We start from the raw sequence: 24,472 nt of genomic DNA, 5'->3' as shown, positions 1-24,472 counted from the left end.
AAATCAGCTAATTTAGGCTCAGACACAGATGAACAGAAGAAACTAGATGCTGTCATTGAATTCTGCCCATGATAGGTCCGGATATTTGTGGGCTGGAAGGAAGCAGCTGAGTGCAACAAGGAGCACTGTAGCCTGCCTAATTCACATGCCCTCCCCCTCTGTCTCCACAACCCACCAGGTCCTAGCACTGAGCTTAGCAGGGTTCTGCCAGAGGCCCTCCCACTTATTACCTAGTGGAGTATTCAATGCCATACCTATTGCGGACTAGGGTTGTATCAGTTAAACAGAATTTATCTGCATGGAGCAGTGAAGGCAACCTGAATGACTAAGCAGATGAACTGTAAAATGATCAAAAGTGTATTTTAAAGAGCTCTCATATTCTTTATATATACTAGCATTGTTTCACTTGTGAAAGCATGCACCGTTTTTGCATCAAGCATGCATCAAGTTTTTTGGTAAAACATCAGATTTTGTAATTTGGAAAAACATCAAATTAAGAAAAAGACTCCTGCTAGCAATGTAGAGGGAGCTTGGAGGATGGGCAAGACTATAGGGAGACTACCTGGGAGACTGTTGCTCTCAGAAACACAAGTGAGAAGTGCAGAGGGATTACAGAGGGGATTACAGAGAAGTAGAGACTCAAAGGATATTAAGACAGTAACATCAATAAGAGAAATCACTGGTCAGTCAGAGAGAAAAAGGTAAACGGGAGAATTTCCAAATACGGGTTCTGTATAGGTATTTAAGAGGGATTTGGAAACATATAAAAAGAAGTGGGGGTACAGGGGCCCCTGGCTGGCTCAGTCAGAAGAGCATAAGACTCTTGATCTCAGGGTCATGAGAGTTTACTTAAAAACAAATAAATAAATTATGTATATTTTTTAAATAAGAAAAGATGGCATACAAAATTTTATGTATTATACACAACTGTATACATTACAAATTTTGCAAAAAGATGCATAGGAAATTCATCAAAACGTTAGCAGTGATTGGCAGTGCGTGTCGATCAACATTTTTAACTCACTCTTCCCTACATGTACTAAATTTATTAAGAATATGTATATTTTGTGTATTTTTGAAGCACACCCATTTCAAAAAGCAGTTTACCTTTATGAAAAAAAATCCTTTGGTTGTAAAGTTCCTTGGGAACAACCGGTCAAGTGGCAAGCCATCCTATACTTCACAGGCACATGATAGTATCCATTATTAGTTCTCATGTCTTTGTGAGATCTCAGTGACTACGAAATTATAATGGTGAAGCAACCCCCCAGTTGGGGCTTTTCCAGAGTTTTGTTCCCCCTCTATTCCAAAAATCTACTAGGTGAGAGAGGTGAGAGAACGGACAGCAGGGCTCTTGCCGACCGTATTTCATTAATCAGTGCTAACTGTAGCCACTTAGGAACTGCACGCTCCTGCCTCGTGATTTTTCCACATACATCTGCATGACTGCCTCTCTCCCCTCAAGTGTCATCTCCTCAATAAAACCTACTATGATTATCCTAATTATAAGAGTAACAGACCCCTGTTATACCACCACCATAGGACCCCAGATATTTTACCTGTATTTTTCAATATACTTATCACTTAATGTACAATATAACTTAATTATTACAGTTGTGTATGTCACCCCCTAGAAGGTACGCTTCTGAGGTCATATATGGATTTATATTGTTTTTGTTTCCAAATGTATCCCCATCCAGAACAATGCCTCGGACATAGTGGATGCACAATAAATATTTGCTGAATTAACACATGAATGAATGAATGAAAGAATAAATTAAATAAACGACTATTAGGTTAAAAAATGAACACACAATTATTTTACACATGAGCATCAGTCATCTCAGTCTGACACTTTTTACTTTAGAAGTCACTGGTTCTTTGCTTAAATGTTTAGAAACTATCTCAGCCTATGGGGTTCAGCATAGTTCATTCTTTGTACATATGTCTATTAAACTTTCCTTCAGATTCAATAAAGATGAGAATTGATTACACAAATAAAATAACTTCACTAATTGGTAAAATAAGTAAAAAATCAAGCCATATAACCCGTACTAATAAATGATGCCATAAAGTCTTACGTTCTGTAATCAGAGCTTCCCAACTGCCTCATTTAGAAATGTTCATTTACTACTGAGGACCGAGAAACTCTGCTTACAATTTCTCATTTAACCACATGATAAGCTGGTTGGTTTTTTTTTTAATCCTCAGTAATGAAACGAGCATGAGAAAAAGGGACAAGAAGGCAAGAGCACACATTTAGCTCACTATGATTTTAAGAGCAATTTAAAGGACTTTCACTTTTCTATGTCTTATAGTTATAGCACCATCTGGTGTTTACATGCAGAAAGGCTGTGAGGGCAGGTGGTGTAAAAGTCCTTTGTCACTTTTTAAAAAATGTTTAGGCAGCCCAAAAAAATGATGTGAACACATGACTAAGTTGATAACAACACAGATCACACATTCAATTTGGAAATACAGAAATAAAAATTTAGAAATCACTGTGGCATTAGAAGAATAAACCTTTTAAATAACTTCCAAATAAGAATACTCTTCAAGAAAAACAAGACAAATGCAAAACGTAAGTTATTAAAAGAGGGAAAAAACTGAAAAACATTCTAGAATCTTAATAGGCCATTTCAAAACATAGAATCTTATAAAAAGTAAATTATCAAATAAAACAAAGAGTTTGTATTTGAATACCCAGAAGATCTGAGTATAACTCTTCTTCATAATACAGCCTCAATCCTTAATCCCTATGGCGAACATAACAAGGCCTCACTATATTAACAATCCCCAGTTAATCACGTTTTATTATACTAGGATGTGACAATCTTAGCATATTCGCTTATTTAGCTTATTCTGTAACTTAGGTAAATTTCTTTATTGGCTAATGCCACTGCTTCTGTGTTCACCATGACACCAACGTTACTTACACCAGTATAGGCTTTCCCGATATCCTAGGATGTCTTAGCACTTCCAACATTGTCTCTTTTGTCTCTTCCATTCTCTCTTCATCACTGGAATCCACAACAAATATTACCCCATAGGACTCAGCATAGTAGTTCTTCCAGATTCCCCGAATTCTTTTTCCACCTCCCAAGTCAAAGATGGTGACTTCAAACTTTCCTTGTCTAAGGTCAATTTTGGAAAAGCCAACAGTAGGAGCTACATCTTCAGGATACTCTGTTTCAAATGATACAAAAAAAAAAAAAAAAATTTAGGCTTTAAATTAGTAACATTAATCTAACTTCACAACTTAAATGACATAAAGTGTTTTTCATCATAATTTAGTACTAAATGGAATGTTTATTACTTGCTTACACACTAAGCTTTATATCTAAGTATACTGGTTTGGGGGAAGGGTAGATATTATAAAATATCCAACTAGAATTTATGGTCCATGCAGATAAAAATTTCTGTTTTTTGTTTATTTGTTTTATATTGACATAACCCCAGCTCCTAGAATAATGTCTACCCCATAACAGGTACTTAATAAATATCTGTAGAATGAATAAATGAATGAACTCTTGCCTTCAAGGCTATTGACTCTCCAAGTTACAAATAATAAAAATTTTAACCCTTCAACACCACAGCCATCCCCAGGGACCATTACAACCTCTGTGAAGTTATAAAGAAAAACTGAGTATTTAGAGAATAGTTGAGAAGAACCAAAAAATGGGAGAAGCTATGAGGAGTAGACTGTGCTTTTTTAATTACTGAATTAAAGCTATAATTGGAATAAAGAAACTTCTCAAGTCAGCTTGCAAATATAGAGTAAATTTCATTATTTCTACAGGAACATGTTTTGGATGTTCTCATAAATTTAAAATTGAAATTTTCTGTACTTAAGGATATGACAACACAAAGAAGGTACAGGGTGTACATAACTGCCAAGGAATGGTAATAACAATAAGATTAAAAAGATAACTAAGGTTCAAGAAAGACTTGAATTGGGAGTTGAGACTTTAGGCCTAAAAGCTAGGTAAGAGTGATCTAAATAACAGAAGAAATAGCAAAGGCAAGAAAGTACAAACAAGTTGAATGTCATAGTTGGAGCAAACCCTTAAGACTGTGAATGCAGACTGAAGAGAGTTCTGGAGAGAGAACTGGGAGCCACGGAAGGTATTTCAGTAGACCAGTAATATAATTAAGGTGACTAAAGTAGTGCTTTATTAAGACACATCTTTGCAAAGTCTCTAGAACTGGCTAGAAATGAGAGTGATGGCTGCTTTTCAGACAGATATGAAAATAAAGAAGAAAGAATGGAAAGAGAGAACTCATGAAAGACTAACAGAACCTAGTGACTCGATGGCAATGAAGAAGAGTTAGAACTTCACGTTTGTCTCATTCTCTCTTCATCACCAGAATCCACAACAGTACTCCAATGGACTTTGTTTACACCTGCCTGGGCAATACAATGGCCCCAAACTACATGAGGCTTTTTAAATTAAAATCAGTTAAAATTAAATTAAATTTCAGTTCTTCAGCTATACTATCTACATTTAAAGTGCTCAAAGCCATATTGGCTAGTGGCCCATCCTACTACTAGCCCATACAGAACATTCCTATCATTGCAGAAAGCTCTACTGAGTAACACTGGTGTAGATGGTCTTATCATTTCCACATTCAGCAAAACATTTGCTACTACAGAGGTAAGTTTGAAAGGCATTTGCTGCTAGGCTTAGGGGTGACTGGGAAACAGACTTGCAAGGTACTACTCCCTGGCAGCAAGTACTTTAGTGCAGTTTAAACAGCTCCCTAGAGAGTTCAAAGAGACATTACAAGTCCTATCTTTCTAAGACCTTCATTATCTAGGAGAAAAAAGTTTAGAAGCAATATAAGCAGAATGATACTCCCAAAACAGGATTATACTAGACATTTAAAAATATGGATCTAGTCCAGACAAAACTGGTTTCCTTAGTGAAAATAAGCAGCCATCTTTGAGCATGATTTGAGAAGTACTCCCAAGAAATTATCAGTGAAAATAAATCAACAATGCTGAAGTAGGGATAAGGAAACTAACACGTACAGACACCTACTCAGTACAGGACTTCACTAGGCATTAGGATATAAAGATGAATAAGATAGGGTTGCTGTCCTCAAATAACCTATAGTTCACTATAGAAAGATACTATTAATGGAAATAACACAAGAACTGATATTTCTATGAAAAAAAGTCTGGAGAGGATAGCGTGAGGATTGCATGCCTGTGTCCTGTGTCCATGTGCTCCCCTCCCCCTGCAAAACTCGTATGTTGAAACCCTAATCTCCAATGAGATGGTGTTTGGAGGTGAAGCCTTTGGGAAGTAATTAGCTTTGGATGAGGTCATGAGGGGTTAGTACACTTATAAGAAGACACAGAGAGCTTGTTTTCTGTCTCTCTGTACCACATGAGGACACAGCAAGAAGATGGTTGTCTGTAAATCAGGAAGAGGGCCCTCATCAAGAACCCAACTATACTGGCACCCTGACTTCACACTTCCAGCCTCCAGAACTTGTTTAAATTAAGATACTGGTACAACAGCCCAAACCAAGACCAAGGACATTCAAGAGGAAAACAGTAAAGAGAAGGGAGGCAGAAGTTATGGTATACAAAGGCTTCAGAAAGGCCATGAAAGAAAAATGAAGGATTAAAAACTACATAATTATAATAAAGAAGGGAGAAGAACATTCCAAACAGGAGAGCAATGTAAGCACAGATAAAATGATGGCAACATTCCCAGGAAACCAATTCAGATTAGGTAATTTGTTCAAGGTTACATGGTAGGCAGAGCAAGGATTCAAATCTAGGTCAAGACATTAAACGCCTTTCCTCTCTGACTTCTCTAGCCTTTCCTCTGGGTCCTACTCATGTTTCAAGATTGAAGACTAAATGTTCTGGATACAACTTCCCTATAAATCCTTTCTGATGATTTCTTTCTACTGCCAGTATCACCTACACGCTCTATCATAATATTCTGTCTTCTTTCTGGTCCTCACAATAGCCTGTCCCTTCCCAGTATCTGGGATCTACTTTGTATCCTTAATACTTTGCACAAAGTATATAGTGGCTCAATATTATAACACCAGACTGCCATGACAGCTGAAGCTACTGTCCTTACATCCATCTTCCATATATTTGTCCATCCATTCATGCTAGTAGCCATTTATTGAGGGCCTATTATAGAAAGATCAGGCATCATACAAGAACCAGGGGTACAAAGACAAATGGTCCCCAATCCTGAGGATTTCAGTAAAGTATATGTGTTAAGACAATCTCTAGAAAGCCCAAGATAAAGTGAAAATATATAATCAATAACTATTTATTGAGAATCTATTGTATGCTAAGCACTGTGCAATGTCCTAGATACACAATAATAAGATCCATCTTCTGATCTTACAGAAATCTCACGTAGAGGAGAAAAGTGGAAACATAAACAAATACCTATCACATAGTGAAGATATGTTAATATCCAACAAAGCTAGGGATCAATTTACACAAAGAAAAATTCTGCCACCCAAATAACAATCATTTCTTAGAAACTATTAGGAAACACCCTGGATAGTCAGAAAATCCTGGATTCTTTAGCTGAGCACATCCTATTTAGGATAAAGACTACAATCCCCAGTCTCTGTGGCAGCTAGGGATGGCTGTTAGAGCACACTCTAGATAATGAGCTTGTGTTGTGGCATTAAATGTTCAACCACTTTGGGGGTGCTTTGATATGCCGTGGTTGCCATTTTCCATGGTATAATTACTCCCACTATGGCTAATTTCAAACTAGTGTGAGGTACCTGAAAACACTGTTGGGAAGAGATGTACCCAACTGGCTCTAGATAGCTGATATGAGCCAAGAGAGCAAGTAGGAGCCAGCTCCAGAATACCACCCATTCTAGTCAATGTCACTAAGTTGAACTGATACAGCAGCTTCTAGTTCATGCCCTTAAAAGAAAATAAAATGGCCTCCCTTCCCCTTTACTTCTTCCTTCCACCTGAAATGCACAGTAGTGAGCCACCTTGGACTAGATAGGCAAGGGAGAACACTATAAATGGCAAAAAAAATAGGAGAAGGAACTTGAATCTCTACCACCATGGGGCTGTTATGCTACGCCTACACTACTTTAGTGTGCACTATTATGAGAAATAAAATTTTATTTTGTTAGGCCACTGTTATTTTAGGTCTCTGTTAGGACAACTGAACCTATATCCAACTAATGCAATCACTTTGATAGCCATAAAGAAGAGAAGTTGATTGAAAGAAGCAAAGGTGAAGGTAAGGAAAGTACTTTGATTAGGAAGCTATCACATTCTAGATGAAAGACACTGAGGGTGTGGATTTAGACCCTGCAGTTAGAAAAGAAGCACATATATCTCAAAAGAAGGAGAAGGAGAAGGGAAGGGAAGAAAAACAGAGACAAGCCAGAAATAAGCTAAAGAGTGGAAGCCATGGCAGAAATGTTGGAAGAAGGTTGCCTATTACACCTAAGGCATGGCTGAACTGGGACACCAAAATGAGTAAAACTACTCTTTGGGAATTTATGGTCTGGAAAGGTGGAAGAGATACATGAATGAAGGAGTAATTTAAGTAGTGACACAAGTAGGTATAAGTAAGTATAGGCCAAAGCAGAGGAAGTAGTCAAGTCTACTGATGGTGGTGGTAATGGCTAAGGGTAGCAGGAGGTGGAAAAGACTTCATGAAGAATGAGACTATATAACAAAAATCCATCTTTAGAGATATATAGATACTCTGCTTTAAAGATAAGCAGATATTCTCTCTCGTAAGACAAGTGGGAATAGCATAAACAAATACAGAGGCATAAAAAAGCTCCATTGGAAAATTTCATCTAGTTCTATATAACTGGAATCCTTAAAAAAGAAAAAAGGTAAGAAATCAGTCACTAGAGTAGACTAAAGAATAAATAAACAAGATGAAGAACAAAAACAGAACCAGAGGGAAGCTTAAAGTTGAAGACAGCTTTAACTTTCTGTTCATGATGTAACACCTTGAGTATTTTCTAAACTCAGAAAAAGAAACTGATGGATATATGGAGGTGAAAATCAGAAGAGAAAGATCCTAATGGAAAGAGGATGTTCTAAGTACACACAACAGATTAGATGGTCTGATTCTTAGATTATGCTGCCCTGAATGTAAGACTGAAGAAATGGAAGGGGATGTTTAGATGAGGAGTCACAGTCTGCAGGCCAAATCTGGCTCACTACCTACTTTTATATGGCCCTCAAGCTATGATTGTGTTTTATATTTTTAAATAATTACAAAAAAAAATCAAAAAGACAATATATCATAACACATCGAATTTTAGTGTCCATAACAAAATCTCATTGGAACATGGCCATGCTCATTTGTTTATATACTGTCTATGGCTGCTTTTGCACTATGTCAGGGTTGTATAGTTGGGAAAGAGACCGCATGACCCTCAAAGTTTAAAATATTTAATATCTGGCTCTGTACAAAAGAAGTTTGTCACCTCTGGTTTAGATGATGATGATGAGTCCTCCGTGAGGCTATAACCTAGGACATAGCATGAAGGGTATGTACAAAAGGACTTCATAAGAATCCAAAGACAAAATACATAATTTACATCTAATGTTACATAGTAGAATATGAGGTGACAAAACAGCAAGTTTTGCAAGGTGTTTTCTTTTCTAAGCCTCCATAAATAAAAGCGCCCTATTTGATATGCATATCTTGTTGCAACATCCTTTCTCAGCAACAAATATATGTTTTTTCCCAATTCATACCTATAAGATGCTTCGCCACATCTTCTGGGTATACAACAAACTCACCAGCACAGTTGCTTCTATTTTGTAGTACATAGCATTAAATTAAGACTAACTAAATAGGGTGCCTGGATGGCTCAGATGGTTAAGCGTCTGCCTTCGGCTCAGGTCATGATCCCAGGGTCCTGGGATCGAGTCCCACATCGGGCTCCTGACTCAGCGGGGAGTCTGCTTCTTCCTCTCCCTCTGCCTCTCCCACTGCTCATGCTCTCTCTCTCTCTCTGTATCTCTGTGTCTCAAATGAATAAATAAAATCTTTAAAAAAAAAAAGACTAACTAAATAAATACATTCAATGAGATGCAATATAAATGACATGATAAAACCCTTTGATAAAAAAGAAGCCCTCATTTTAACATAACTATAAAAATCAAGTTGAATCATGTTGGAAAAAAATATTGAAAAAAAAAATGAAGACATACAAAGACAGTTGTGCTGGCTAACTGCATTTCTACCTCTCTTTCATTTAGGCGTAGCCTTGTGACTAAATTCTGGCCAAGAGAATGTAAGTGGAAGATGGGTATCATTCAAGGCAGGGCATGTCCTTTTCTTGCTTTTTCCCTCCTGTGCTGAGAAGACAGATGTGATCCCTTTTATCTGATCAAAGACCTCAAGGATCCTCTGCATCTCTGCACTTACTCAAATCTGAAACATGTTAACTGGCTGGTACTCTTAAGCTAGAGTCTAATCACCATATTAGCCACAAGTATACTAAGAATTTAAAGTAATGGAGTGTATACTATCTATACCAAATAAATATGTAACAAAGCAATTTATATAAATTAATAATTCAGAATAATTTAATAATAAATATTTTCCACTTACCTCCTTGGATTCCCTTTGCCGTTGCCGTTTTACCAGCATTATCAAGTCCCACCATCACAAGAGTCACCTTTCTTAAAATAATAAAAATTTAAAAATCACTTTCTGAATTAATTCAATATTGGGGAAAAAATAAAAGTAAATTCATTCATTCAAGCAACATTTAAGGAGCTTCCACTATGTTTAAGACAATCTGCTAGACCCCAGGCAGTTAAAAAATGAATAGAATAGATTCCAAAAGCAAAATTCTTGAGAAATACCTTTAAAGTGTCATCCTTCTGTTCTATAAGCAAAAAAGAAAAAAAAAATTGTAGAAGAGATTGTGCAAAAGGTAGAGAAAGAATAAGAGAAAGAGAAAGAAGAAAGAAGGATTCTAACCATGAGTTACTTATCATGGCTAAAGACTCAATTTTCTAGTTAATTGAATTCTAAGGATTATCACAAATCTGTTTTCTTGTGAAATACATAAGAAAACAATTATTGTTAGGTTGTAGCACTACTGGTGTGCTCACCTGTTTTTAGATATGCAGCACCTTACCAAGTATAAATCTTAAACACAGTATAACAACATGATTATTAACTTAAGTGCTAACATATTTTGAAATAGGGTTCCTACAATTATAAAGCTTAAAATGTTTTTGATGATATAGCTAAACTTGACAGAATCAGGAAAAAAAAAGTCTAGTTCAATTTTACAGTCAAAGAAACATAAGCCCAGAGTTGTAAGACAATGAGTCACTTACAAAGCCAGAACCAGAACCTAAATCACTTAACTCCTAGAGACTTCTGTAAAAAGAAACAAACCTATTATAATGGTCCTATTATCTTGGCAATACAGTCCACCACTAGAGCTCATTTCTTTTTTTTTTTTTTTTTTTTTTTTTAGATTTTATTTATTTATTTGACAGAGACAGAGATAGCGAGAGCAGGAACACAAGCAGCGGGAGTGGGAGAGGGAGAAGCAGGCTTTCCGCCGAGCAGGGAGCCTGATGCGGGGCTCGATCCCAGGACCCTGGGATCATGACCTGAGCCGAAGGCAGACGCTTAACGACTGAGCCACTCAGGCGCCCCTAGAGCTCATTTCTGGTTCAGGTTGAGCCATCACACAATATAACAGGTAGGACCATCCATTAACACCATAGATTTGGGAATATAGCAAGAAAGCCACAGCGTAACACGGCTGTCATGTTAAAGCCACAGGGCCACATTCTCATGGGATACAGTCAGGGCTTCTGCCAAGTCATTCTTCACTAACAATCATCCCAAAAAGGGTTAAAAAAAACCAGAACTTAGATGTTAAGAAGGGGTGTTCTTTCATCTCTCTAGCCCTGACTCTCTTGGATCTGTTTGTTTTTGTTTTATTCTACATGTATTCAAAGGATCCATATAACAAAAAGAAAGGACAGAGTTGAAGGTGTAAGGCAGTCAGATTATGGGTCATATGCTGAGGAAGAACAAACCTGGTCTTGCAAAAGCCAAATTGGTCATCTATTAAACAAATAGTTACTGACCATCTTCTGTACACTAGACACCAGTGTTCTAGGTATTTGAGATACACCTGTTTGTTTTTTAAGATTTTTTATTTATTTGTCAGAGAGACAGCACAAGCAGGGGGAGTGGAAGAGGGAGAAGCAGGCTTCCCGCTGAGCAAGGAGCCCAATGTGGGACTCGATACCAGGACCCCAGGATCATGACCTGAGCCAAAGGCAGATGCTTAACTGACTGAGCCACCCAGGCGTCCCGAGATACACCTGTTTATTAAAATAACTACAACAACAAGAAAACAAACAAAAACAGATACAGAAATTCTTCCCTTACTAAACTTACATGTTAGTGGCAGGAGACAATAATAAATATAAGAACTAAGTACATTATAACTATGTTGGAAGGTGGTTACATACTATTAAAAAATATAGAATAAAGCAGGGTAAAGGGAGGCGGGAGTGGGGATTTTTTATGTAGTTTTATGTAGGTGGGTTGCAGTTTTATGTAGGTGATATGGGCAGTCCTCATTGAGAAAGTAAAATCAGAGCAAGGCCTTGAAGGAGGGAGTTAGACATGCAAATATCTGGGTCAAGAGAATATCTAGGGCAAAGGCACTAACGTGGGGGCATGCAGGAATGTTCTAATATCAGCATGCAAGCCAATGTGGTAAAACCCAGTGAGAATGGAGCAGGGAAGAAGAACAGGGAGTCAGAAACACATCAGAGGCCAGATCACGGAGGACCTTGTAGGTGAGGACTTCGGCTTTTGTGAATGAAGTTAATTTACTCTCCCTATTAATTTCTTTTGTTATCCAGGAGCCATAGTCTTCTAAAAGTTTCAACTGTCTATACCCACCATGGGGAATAAATGGAAGTATATCTAAGCTTGAATCAGTGCAAGAATAAAGTAAGCCACAATTAGCAGCATCCCCATAACCCATCCGTAGTCATCCAGTGGGGGGTCAGTGGGAATGCCAAAGAGAACCATGACAGATTATGAATTTAAGGAGCTGAGGTAGTATGTGAGTTCTGGATACCTCTATGCATGTAGAAATTATACCTGATTATCAACTGTGAAAAATATGAGTTTACTTCTTGAGGAAGCAGTGCAATATTCTGGAGTATAACTTTATTATTTTGTTTGAAGAATTCATAACTACCAAATATCAAATAAGACAAATACAAATTATGGGGCGCCTGGGTGGCTCAGTTAGTTAAGCATCTGCCTTCGGCTCAGGTCATGATCCCAGGGTCCTGGGATTGAGCCCCGCATTGGGGTCCCCAGGGAGCCTGCTTCTCCCTCTCCCTCTGCTGCTCCCCTTGCTGTGCTCTCTCACTCTCTCTCAAATAAATAAAATCTTTAAAAAAAAGATTTAAATACAAAATAATTTCTTAAGCAAAGTATAGTAAATGTCTATCCAAAAGAAATGGATAATGTAGCATTTATATAATATTTTAGGTAACTCCAGTTACTAGATATACAATTAGATTAAAATAATATTAAAACTAATTCAATTGCCCTTTGAAAAATGTATAATGTATTTCAAGATCTACCATGCTTCAAACATGACGATGAACCAAAACAATTACTATTAGGGAACAAAATGCCCACATTATGCTTATTTGCATCATTTATTCTATAAATATTTATTAAACACCTTTTATACAGCAGCAAACAAACATTCCACAATCCCTAGCCCTCCTACACCTTAGAGCAAGAAAACAGGTTTTAGGTAAGTATGTGTGGTGACTGTTGTCATGGAAAACCACAGGCAGCTGCAGGGAGAGATGGCAGGCAACCATACCTACTCTAGAAGTCAAGGAAGACCAACTGCAACTAGGTCAGCAGTTCCTAGGCACATCATGGAACTGATGTTTTCTCATGCCTTAGGAGCCAAAGTGAAAAATCTCAAATATACTTTTTTCAGGAAAATGGCCCCTCATTCTCTATTACACAGATTGCATCTTATGTTTTCTCTCCATTCTTGCCAAGATTTCAGCTGAAAAAAATCTTCCAAATAATTGCTCTTAAACATTTTGAAACATTGCTCTTGAAGCTTGCTACCAAGGGTATTAGCTTTTTACCTTAAAAGCTTTCCTTTTTTATTTTTATTTTTTTTTATTTTTTTATTTTTTATTTTTTATTTTTTTAAAGATTTTATTTATTTATTTGACAGAGAGAGAGAGAAAGCACAAGTAGGCAGAGAGGCAGGCAGAGGGAGAGGGAGAAGCAGGCTCTCCACCTAGCAGGGAGCCCGATGCGGGGCTCGATCCCAGGACTCTGGGACCACGACCCGAGCCGAAGGCAGCCGCTCAACCGACTGAGCCACCCAGGTGCCCCCAAAGCTTTCCTTTTTTAATAGACTATTAGGTTCAAACAAAAAAGTCCTTCAAACATGAAAATAACACATTGGAAAATTGTAATTATGCTGAGACTGGCACAAAATAAGTCTCTCTGGATTTCTTTTTTACTTTGACTACTCTTGAAAGCAGTTATTTTTTTAGATCGTTATGCCATATACTTGAAAACATGACTTTAATTAAATACTTGAGGTAATTAAAGTTTTAATGAATAAACATAACATTAGCAGTACAAATGAAAATCACAACATGAATTACTGCAATGTCTGATAACAAAACATTAAATTTATACTTTCAGAACAGAATGGGTTTATTTTATTTTTTTTCTAAAGATTTTATTTATTTGACAGAGAGACAGCCAGAGAGGGAACACAAGCAGGGGGAGTGGGAGAGGGAGAAGCAGGCTTCCCTCAGAGCAGGGAGCCGGACACCCCGACGGTGGGCTCGATCCCAGGACCCTGGGATCTTGACCTGAGCCGAAGGCAGATGCTTAATGACTGAGCCACCCAGGGGTCCCCAGAATGGGTTTAAAAGGTTAACATTCACCTAACACTCAAAATTCTATGCAACCCTTTAAAAAATGAAGATGTACAATCTAACACATGTTAAAAATGTACATGTCATTACAGCTGTTTAAAATATGGTAAATCATCACTGATTGGGAACAGCTGGCTGTGCCTATGACAAAAGAAGGAGGGAAGACACTCTCTGTCTTTTAACCTTATGATTACTGATCAAATACATTAGCCCTTCTATTAAAAAAATATATATACAGTGTGCTTAGGTTTATAGTGTCTAGAAAAGTTGATACTAGTAAAAAAAACAAGTCATTTGGTCAGACAGTAGGCATTATGGACCCAAACATGCCTGAGACACGGTTTTCTATCTCGGAGTACTCATCTTCTAATGAGAGTGACTAAAACATAAACAAATATTAGTACAACAAAAAACAACAGATACAGAAATTCTTCCCTTACTAAACTTACATGATAGTGGCAGGAGACAATAATAATAAATATAAGAACTAATATTAGTACATTGTGACACTATGACAGTTAAATATGCTCATCTATATATAAAAGATATTAAAGTAATACAGAGCAAGAGGACTTTATCTAGCCTAAAGATACAGAAGGTCACGGAAGCTTCTTAGACAAGGCAATGCTTCGGCTAAGCAGTTAAAGTGGAAAAGTTTGCCAAACAAGGGGAAGATGAAAATAGAAGGTAGGAGAATGAAGAGATTCCAACTGAGAATACTGCCTGAGAAGATACCATACCAAGGAGGGGAGGAGAACTGGCAGGATGTAGAGTTGCTAAAGCCAGGGGTTAAGAGTACACCTTAGAGCAGCCTTAAACAAAAGGAGAACACACTTGTTAGACTCACACATAATCATGACACAATACGACTACACACTGAGTCTAAAGGAAACTCGATATACTGCTACCTTAGGAACTAGTATCAACAAATAGTTAACAATGTGACATTCCCAGAAGTTGAAAGTGATCACTTCACTCTTATCACAGTTATCCCTGAGTCATTAAATATATATCAAACTACAAAGGCTGAGATGGAAAGGACTTCGTGGTATTTTAAGATGTACAGTATTGTTTGTACTAGTATCAAATCTGATAGGTTGCCACAACCTTGGTATTAGACCTGTATTCAAGTCCCAGATTTGCCACTTCCAAGTTATATGACCTGGGCCATGTTATTTAACTTCTCAGAATTTTATCAGTAAAATGAGTTAATAATAACATCCATCCCATAGGAATGTGGTTAAATGAAATATGACACTGCAAGTAAAGTGCTCAATGCCTGTGGCACAAAATAAGTGCTCAACCAATAGCTATTCTTATTACAGCATAAGACTCAAAACAGGGAGTCCATGAGATGAGACTCCAGAAACAGACAGGGACCAGATTAGAGAATGAATGGGTGCAGTTTTACACATGTTGACAGTGCTCACTCATCTCACACTGAAGTCTGAAGCTGAAGGAGAGATCTGTGCTAGGTTTATGAGACGCACACCTGGTAATTAAAACTATGAGAACAGATGAAAGATCCCAGGGAGGGCGCAGGAGGGAGAAGAGCCAGGGGCGAGGGGGACATGGAACCCTGAGAACCTTTGAAGAAACCCTTAAAACTGTAGTCAGAAAGAAATGAGGAGACTAAAGAAATGGCAGCATTGGGAATAGTTTCCAGAAGGGTTATGAGATGAACAATATCAAATACTGCAAAGTTTCGTAAAATAAAAGTATCTTTTTCGTAATTGTCCCAAATTAAGTAACTCAGCAGTAAATGCTCTCATCTTTTCCCAAACCCTGCAATAACCAATGCCTTGAATTTATACAGTATGTCTTAATAGTTCAAAGCTACTTTACCCTACCATTTATATTCATACTGTCCCTGCAAGTAGAGTGGGTACAAGTTACCCATCCCTACGTGCTCATAAAAAGTCAACAGCAGTTTCCATGGCAAGTTTAAATACAATGGCTTGTAAAAATAGTAATAATCATTATTATTTTAAAGGGTAACTTGAACCATTTTGTTTAGCCTACAATTTACTCACATTTATATATATGCACACAGATACACATCTGATAGCCAAGTAGTATGGCTCATTTTCTTTTTCTTTTTTTTTTTAAGATTTTATTTGTTTATTTGTGTCAGAGAGAGAGAGAGAGAGCACAAGAAGGGGGAGCAGCAGAGGGAGAAGCAGGCTCCCTGCTGAGCAAGGAGCCTGATGTGGGACTTGATCCCAGGACTCTGGGATCATGACCTGACCTGAAGGCAGACCCTTAACCGACTGAGCCACCCAGGCACCCCAGTATGGCTCATTTGCATCACAGTACCTTGAAGGTATTGTGGTATTTTACACAGTATCATAATCATAACTTAGTTCGTGGACCTAATAGAAAGTAGATTACCTAATAACAGGTACACTAACTAAGGTCATGAATAGCATGCTGTTAATAAAACCTAACCATGATATTGATGAAAATCTAACTATGGCATTTTTCTGCTTAAAATCCTTAAACAAAATCAAGTCCAAACTCTGTAGCCTCTTCTTCTGCCACTCTCCTCCAGCAGGCCTACTAGTCCAGGTACTCCCCTCATCCTTTCTGTCCTTCCTGACCATCCATGCTACCACAGCAAACAGACATTAACTTTCTCATGCAACTTCTCATACAGTGTCCTCTACTAGAACTTGTCAATCAACTCTGTAACCCCAGCATCAAACACGCTGGGCACACATTAAGCATCTTTACTGAATGAAACAGCATAATATATTTTCCGACTCCCCCATTTGCTGAGTAAATATTAAGTAAAATTAAAATATATAATTTTCAGTTGATAAAGTACTACAATGGATTTAATTTATATAAATCTTCACATAAAAGTAACAGTTCAATCTTAGGGAATGTAATTAAAAGTATCTATCTTCTGGGATGCCTGGGTGGCTCGGTCCATTAAGCATCTGCCTTCAGTTCAGGTCATGATTCCAGGGTCCTGGGATGGAGTCTCTCATCCGGCTCCCTGCTCAGCGGGGAGCCTGCTTCTCCCTCTTCCTCTGCCTGCCACTCCCCCTGCTTGTGCTCTCTCTGACAAATAAAATCTTTAAAAAAAATTATCTATCTTCTTACATCAAACTGGCTGAGTTTTCTGAAAAAGTTTATGTGCTCAAGTCTTCAAGGTAATAATTAACAGTGAGAAATATTTTTAAAAGTGAAATAAATCTGAGTAAAAAAAATTTAAAGTAGGGATTAAGAGAGTCAAAAGCTTGTTTTATATATTTGATCTCAGAGTCTCTTTTTATAAAACAGATATACAATTTGATATATCAGAAATATAAGCAACATAATACTGGAGTTTTGAACTTAGACTCAGAAAATACTTGATTTGTCAATCTTTTTTGAGTGACATTATTGCAGTCATTTGAACATCTACAATTCTAAACTTCCTGACCTGTCAACTAAGGAGACAATACTTCAAATGAGATAATTACATAAAAACTATTTCTAACTTCAAAAATATTTTGCAAGTCAAAAATAAACTATTTCGGGGGTGCTTGGGTGGCTCAGTAGGTTAAGCAGCTGCCTTTGGCTCAGTTCATGACCCAAGAGTCCTGGGATCGAGGCCTGCATCGGGCTCTCTGATCAGTGCGGAGTCTGCTTCTCACTCTTTCTCTCTCTCTGCCCCTCTCCCTGCACTCATGTTCTCTCTCTGTCTCAAATAAAATAAAATCTTAAAAAAAAAAAAACCACAATTTCACCAAAACACTAAAAAAACTTAACACATCAAATTAGTATTACTGAAAATATTTAGAACTACATAAAGCAAGTTCTAAATTTAATAAGTAACATAAACACATGTAGGAAAAAAAGACTTGGGAACACGATTTTATGATAAATGTGTGAGAGAAAGAAAAAACCTACCACACACAAAAAAATCGATATTATAAAAAATTTACCAATAAAAAATTTACCAAAAAAAAATTATGGTGTGATTTTATTGTACAAGTGCACTACTTTCTGACATTTTAATTCAGATTGTGGAGCCCAGGATAATATTACATCAAAATCACTATCTAAATTTATGGACCATTAATAAATAGAAAGAGGACCAAACTTGGGGTCATATGCTAGCTCTGAAGTCAAATTTTTAGTGTCAATTTGTTTATTTCTAAAATATAAAGGGGTAGAATCAGAATGCCTCTAGGTCCCTTTTTATCCTAAAATTCTAAACTTACTAAGAATAAACAAGAAGCCCCAGGGGTTTAAAAAGAAATGTAAACCATTCCAGTTCTGCATACAGCACATCAGATAATCCTTGCTAATCTGTGTGTACAGCTTAATTAACAAATTAAAAACTCAGCAATTTCTATAAACAGTCTAGGATTTACAATTATATTTATTTAAACCAAAATGATGGCTATTAAGGTGCTAAATATTTCCCCATTGAAAAAATTCATAGCAAAGACGATATAACCTATCACGGTACGCTTTTACCAGACACCACAGAGATGTACAAAAAGCATTAATTCACAATGCTTAAGTAACATCTGAGTCTCTTTTACAGTTGGCCACAGTGAACAACAACTTACTAATAAATTTGAAGTAAAGTTTTGATAAGCTGAATTCTGACATCAAAAAACACAGATGGGAGCAAGGAGTTTCAAAGATTTGTTATCTATTTCTTTAGAAAAAACTGAAATGTGATAACCAAAGTTTAATACTTGTAAAATCTGGGTAGAAGGCACATGAGTACTTACTATATTTTTCTTTTTGTTTAAATAATAGTAAATATTTTTATTTTTAATTGTAATATTACATTATTCTTCTTGCTAATTTTTTTCTCATTTAACTTGATATTAATTTTCTGCTTCTCTTAGGTAAGCCATTTCTGAATTCATGCCCTTGGAAAGCTTAGGAAGCACAAAATTTCTTCAAGACCCCAGTAAAATTATACCCCTTCCAAAATCCTGTCTTTTATTCTTGCTAAAAATCTTAGAAATCATCTTTCAACTCTTGCGTGTTCTATCACATTTTATATGCACTATTCCATCAACTAGACACTACCTGGCATAAATCATAGGAGTTTAGAGTATGTAGATGATAATATGTAAGGGTGAGGACCCATTTACAAGGTCCCGAATATACTGAGCACAATGGCTTGTATTCTGTGTCCAGGACAAACGCTGTTCCCTATACACAAAATAAATTTCAATAGTTTTAAATGTTAAAAATTAAAATATGAAAGTACTAGGAAAAAAGTATAGGTGAATATAATCTTGGATACATATAATGGAATATAATCTAATTATTACACTAAATGGTGTATTTGAATAAAAAATTGTTAAATGTTTATGCTTCAAACACCATAAAAAATTTACAAATATAACAAATGGAAGAAAAATATCTGCAATATATACTATAGAGAAATGGTTACTACTATATATATTTAAAATCTCTTAGAAAATTCAATAAGAAAATGCACCTGCCCCAATAGGAAAACAGCAAGGGAAATCATTGGGAAATTCCCAAAAGAAGAAATACAAAAGTCCAAGGAAAAAACAATTTTAATAGGAATCAAAAAAATAGAAACTAAATGCAGACAGCATTTCTCCCTATAACCTGAAAAAAACAAGTGGTGACTTGGGGAAGGGGGGAAAAGGCACTCTTATACACTTCTGGTAGGAGCAACGATTGTTGATATGTTTAGTTTTTTTTAAAGCCTTTCTGAAGAGCAATTTGGCAATATATAGCAAATACCTTAAACTTTTTCATTTGATCTCATCATCATTTGAATTCCATTTCCAAACTATTTATAGAAGCGTGCCCACACAAGCCTTGTTCATAATAGTGAAAAATTTTTAATTTTCTAAATATTTAGTAACAGGAATAATTAAACATACTTTGGTGAATCTATACACCACACTACTCTACCTAAAAAGATGGTTCATGAAAAACATGTAAAGATGCAAAAAGATAATAATTGTGATTAAAGCAAAAATAAAAAGCTGCAAAATAGCATTCTATTATCTCTTTATTGTTTAAAATTCACACAGATAGAAACCATCAACAAAACAAAAAAGCAACCTCCTGAATGAGAGAAGATATTTGCAAATCATACATCCAATAAAGGATTAATATGTATAAAACTTAGGATAATACATAATTTGACACAACTCAAAAAAATAACCTGATTAAAAAACAGGCAGAGGACCCAAACAAATGTTCTTCCAAAGAAAACATAGAGATGGCCAACAGGCACATGAAAGGATGCTCAATGTCACTAATCATGAGGGAAATGCAAATCAAAACTAAAATAAGGTATCACCTCACACTGGTCAGATTGGCTATTATCAAAAAGACAAAAAATAACAAGTGTTGGTGCAGATGTGGAGAAAAGGGAAATCCTGTACACTGTTGGTGGGAACATAAATTTTCCACTATGGAAAACATATGGAGTATGGAGGTTCCTCAAAAACTTAAAAATAGAACTACCAGGGGCACCTGGGTGGCTCAGTTGGTTAAGCGTCTGCCTTCAGCTCAGGTCATGATCCCGGGGTCCTGGGATCGAGCCCTGCATTGGGCTCCCTGGAGCTCAGTGGGAAGCCTGCTTCTCCCTCTCCCACTCTCCCTGCTTGTGTTCCCTCTCTCGCTGTGTCTCTCTCTGTCAAATAAATAAATAAAATCTTAAAAAAAAAAAAAAATAGAACTACCATACTATCCAGCAATTCACTTCTGGGTATCTATAGGAAGAAAACAAAGACACCAATTTGAAGAGATACTTGCACCCCTATGTTTACTGCAGCATTATTTACAATAGCCAAGATATAGAAGTAACCTAAATGTCCATCGGTAGATGAATAAAGATGTGGTGTATAGATATACGATGGAATATTACTCGGCCATAAAAAAAGAAGGAAATCCTCCATTTACAACAACATGGATGGGCCCAGAGGTATTATGCTAAGTGAAATAAGTCAGGGAAAGACAAGTATCATATGTTTTCATTTATTTATGGAATCTAAAAAACAAACACACAAACCAAACAAACTTACAGAGATAGGAAACAAACTGTTGGTTACTATAGCAGGGAGAGATGAAATAAGTGAAGGGGATTAAGAGTTACAAACTTCCAGTTATAAAATAAATGAGTCACAGGGATGTTATATACAGCATTGGGAATATAGTCAATAATATTTTAATAATTTTGTGTAGTGTCAGATGGTTAATTGGACTCACCATGGAGATCATTTGGTAATGAGTAAAAACAGCAAATAAAAAGAGAATTTACAGTTATATAAGAGATTCTACAACAAAATGTAAATCTTTATATGCAACTTTATATGCCACTTTTTGCTTAACTGTGCTTTCAATGTTCTACATAAACATTCATCACCTTTAAATAACAATAAACAAGCATTACTTTTAAATATTTTTAAATAACAACAGCTCTTGTCCACAAGCCATCCTGGAGGACAGGTGAGAAGAGTTGAATAAACATTTCATTACAATACATGGATAAGTAGAGACAAATACACGGTGCTAAGCAATTACAATGAAAAGGTAAAAAACCTAGATGGAATTCAAAGAAAGTTTTCTGAAAGAGAATCTCCCAACTGACAAGTGAGGAATGATTAGGAACAGCCAACCAGAAAAAGAAGAGCATTTGGTGAGGAATGGAGGGACTAGAGAACTTAAATTCGGCAAATTTGGCATAAAGAATTTGGACAGAAGGAAAAAGGAAAAAAGACCACTGACAACAGTGTAGAGAATTAATCAGAGGGGAACAGTGGAAAGTCTGTCAAAGAAATGTGGGAGAGAAATAATGGAAATTTAATCTAAAACCGCGCAGTGGGGCGGTGCCTGGGTGGCTCAGTCGTTAAGCATCTGCCTTCCGCTCAGGTCATGATCCCAGGGTCCTGGGATGGAGCCCTGCATTGGGCTCCCTGCTTGGCCGGAAGCCTGCCTCTCCCTCTTCCACTCCCCCTGCTGGTGTTCCCTCTCTCGCTTTGTCTCTGTCAAATAAATAAATAAAATCTTTAAAACAGAGCAATGGGTATGGAAAGGCTAAAAGAGTATAAGACTTGTAAGTGGTATTAAGCCCATAGAAACCAAAAGACTTTATGATTTGAGAGATCAAAGCACAAAGAGGTATCTAGGATTGCTCCCGGCTTGACTTGGGTAAAAGGAAGGCAGAAGCAATTCAGCATGGAAATGAGAGAGGATCTAAATTCAATTTTGGATGTGCTGGGATTGAGGATTCTTGTGGAATGGGATATGTAAATCTTCAAGTGGTAGATGAGTCTTTGTACTGGAAATACACGGACTTGAAAGCCAATGTTTAAGTGGCCACTGAAGTCACTATATGTGGTGAAATTGCCCACGAAGGGAGAATATACAGAAGAAAACAGAGTTGAAGACAGAACACTGGGGAAGACTTGAGAGTGAGATGACGAAAGGCTAACTGGCAAACAGAGAAAGAAATGGCCAAAGGCAGAAAGGTAAAAATTTTTAAATTCAGGAAAAATAAACCAGAGAATTTTAAGAAGAGAGTGGTCTTAAGTGTCAAACTGAATTAAAGGGTCTGGGCAGAAGTCTTCAAATGCAGGAAATTAAGGAATGCATGAGAGGAGATGAAGTTGAGAAAGTATCAGTAATCCATTGCCAACTGTTAGTCTGGAGTGAAGGCTGAGAGGGAAAGGTAGTGGCTGCAGGGACAGAGGGTTGTTTATTATGGTAGACACAGATTAATGACTTCCCAAATATGTCTACAACCTAATCACTGGAACCTGTGAATATGTTACCTTACATGGCAAAAGGAATCTTGCAGACATGATTAAGTTAAGGATCTTGGATGGGGAGCTTATCTTGGGAGTACCCAGGTAGACCAGATGTAAACACAAGAGTCATTATAAAAGGGACTTTTTAAAGTCCTGATAAAAGATCAGAGAAGAAGGATGTTATACAATTGGCTTTGAGGATGAAAGAAGGGGGCTACAAGCCAATGACTGCAGGCAACCTCTTTTTTTTTTTTTTTTTGCTGGAAAAGGCAAAGAAAAACAGATTCTCTCTCAGAGCCTCCAGAAAGCTCTAAGGCTCTCCTGACCCATTTTAGACTTCTGGCCTCAGAACTGTAGGATAATAAATTTGTGTTGTTTTAGGTCACTATGTTAATAGTAATTTGTTAAGCAGCAATAGGAAACATTTAGTTTGGGTTGTTTTTTAGGTAAGAGAGGTTTGAGCATGTTTACATTCTAAAGAAAGAACAGAAGCGAACCTGTGAAGACAAAAGAGAAAGATTTTGTATTTTTGATAAAACTGAACAATAAATTTGGGGATAAAAGTTTAGCTTTATTCTTGTATCCCAGAAGTTCTCTCTGTGACCTCTGGCAAAATGCTGACCAACTGAAGCTAACCAAGAAATGAGGAAAAAATGGAATAAAGAGCACAGCCACCATAATTAGTCTTGAAAAGGAAAAATGAACCCTTCTTCCACAAACACAGAAAGGGAAGAAGGGAAAGGTATCTATACTGATAAGTATAAAATGAACTGAGGTGGGTAACTGACTAATAGGCACTGGTCTCCTAATCTTAGAAGTATCATTTACTGAGTGCTACCTGCAAAGCATCAAGTACTTGCATAAATTTTCTTCTCAAAATGCTGCAAGACAAAAATTATCCACACTTGACAGGGGGAAAAGTGCCAAAATTCCTAGGATTCAGACAAGAATCTGTTTGACTCAAAAACACTATATTGAGAAATCTGGCAGACACAACCATAACCAAGTGATCAAAGTTAACACTACAAGTAATAAGATTATCAACATCACGCAACCCTCCATACTGAGAAAGACATGTCATCTCTGTGGTATTCCTCTGCCCAACAACACCTTTATCAAGTCACAAGGAAAACAAAACTTTGTTATAATTTACCCTTGGCCTAATTCCAAAGTAGAACTATTAAAAAGTCAACATTATTTATAAGGAATAACAAACTTAAGGTTTCTTTATAGGGTAAGCCTAAAAAGCATCATTTTTACTGACTCTTGCCTAGCATAGTGCCTGGCACATGGTATTTTCTCAACAAATGCGTGAATATCAAGTAGCAGGTGCTAAATCTTTTTTTTTTTTTTAAGATTTTATTTATTTATTTGACAGAGAGATAGAAGAGCACAAGCAGAGGGAATGGCAGAGGGAGAAGGAGAAGCAGGCTCTGCACTGAGCAGGGAGCCCGATGCGGGACTCGATCCCAGGACCCCGGGATCATGACCTGAGCCGAAAGCAGACGCTTAACCACCTGAGCCACCCAGGCGCCCAGGTGCTAAATCTTAATACATCCATCATTTCAAAATGAAAGGTTAAGAAGCGGACTCTTTCAATTAAAGGCTTAACTAGATTCCACATGAAAACTGAAGCTACACTACAGTTAAGAAAACACTTTCCATCAGCTAGTCTCATTTAATACAACACTCTTGAGGCATAGATATTATCACCCCCATTTAATATATGACA

The 24,472-nt window shown here is 36.9% G+C and overlaps 1 protein-coding gene across 1 annotated transcript in view; it reads right to left on the bottom strand.

The window, feature by feature from the left end:
- Nucleotides 1–24,472, bottom strand: part of ARL13B (ADP ribosylation factor like GTPase 13B) — a 67,822-nt gene that overhangs the window by 42,510 nt on the left and 840 nt on the right. Inside the window, exons 2-3 of the mRNA XM_035015175.1 lie at nt 9,606–9,676; nt 2,937–3,186 (exon numbers count right to left, since the gene is read on the bottom strand). Of these exons, the coding sequence (XP_034871066.1) occupies nt 2,937–3,186; nt 9,606–9,676 (321 nt within the window). The remainder of the gene's footprint in view (nt 1–2,936; nt 3,187–9,605; nt 9,677–24,472) is intronic.

The sequence above is a fragment of the Mirounga leonina genome, unplaced genomic scaffold, assembly GCF_011800145.1.
Source record: "Mirounga leonina isolate KUSES-001 unplaced genomic scaffold, KU_Mleo_1.0 Mir_169, whole genome shotgun sequence".
Lineage (NCBI taxonomy): Eukaryota > Metazoa > Chordata > Mammalia > Carnivora > Phocidae > Mirounga > Mirounga leonina.
The sequence above is the reverse complement of the archived record's forward strand: the minus strand, read 5'-3'. Positions and strand labels throughout refer to the sequence as shown.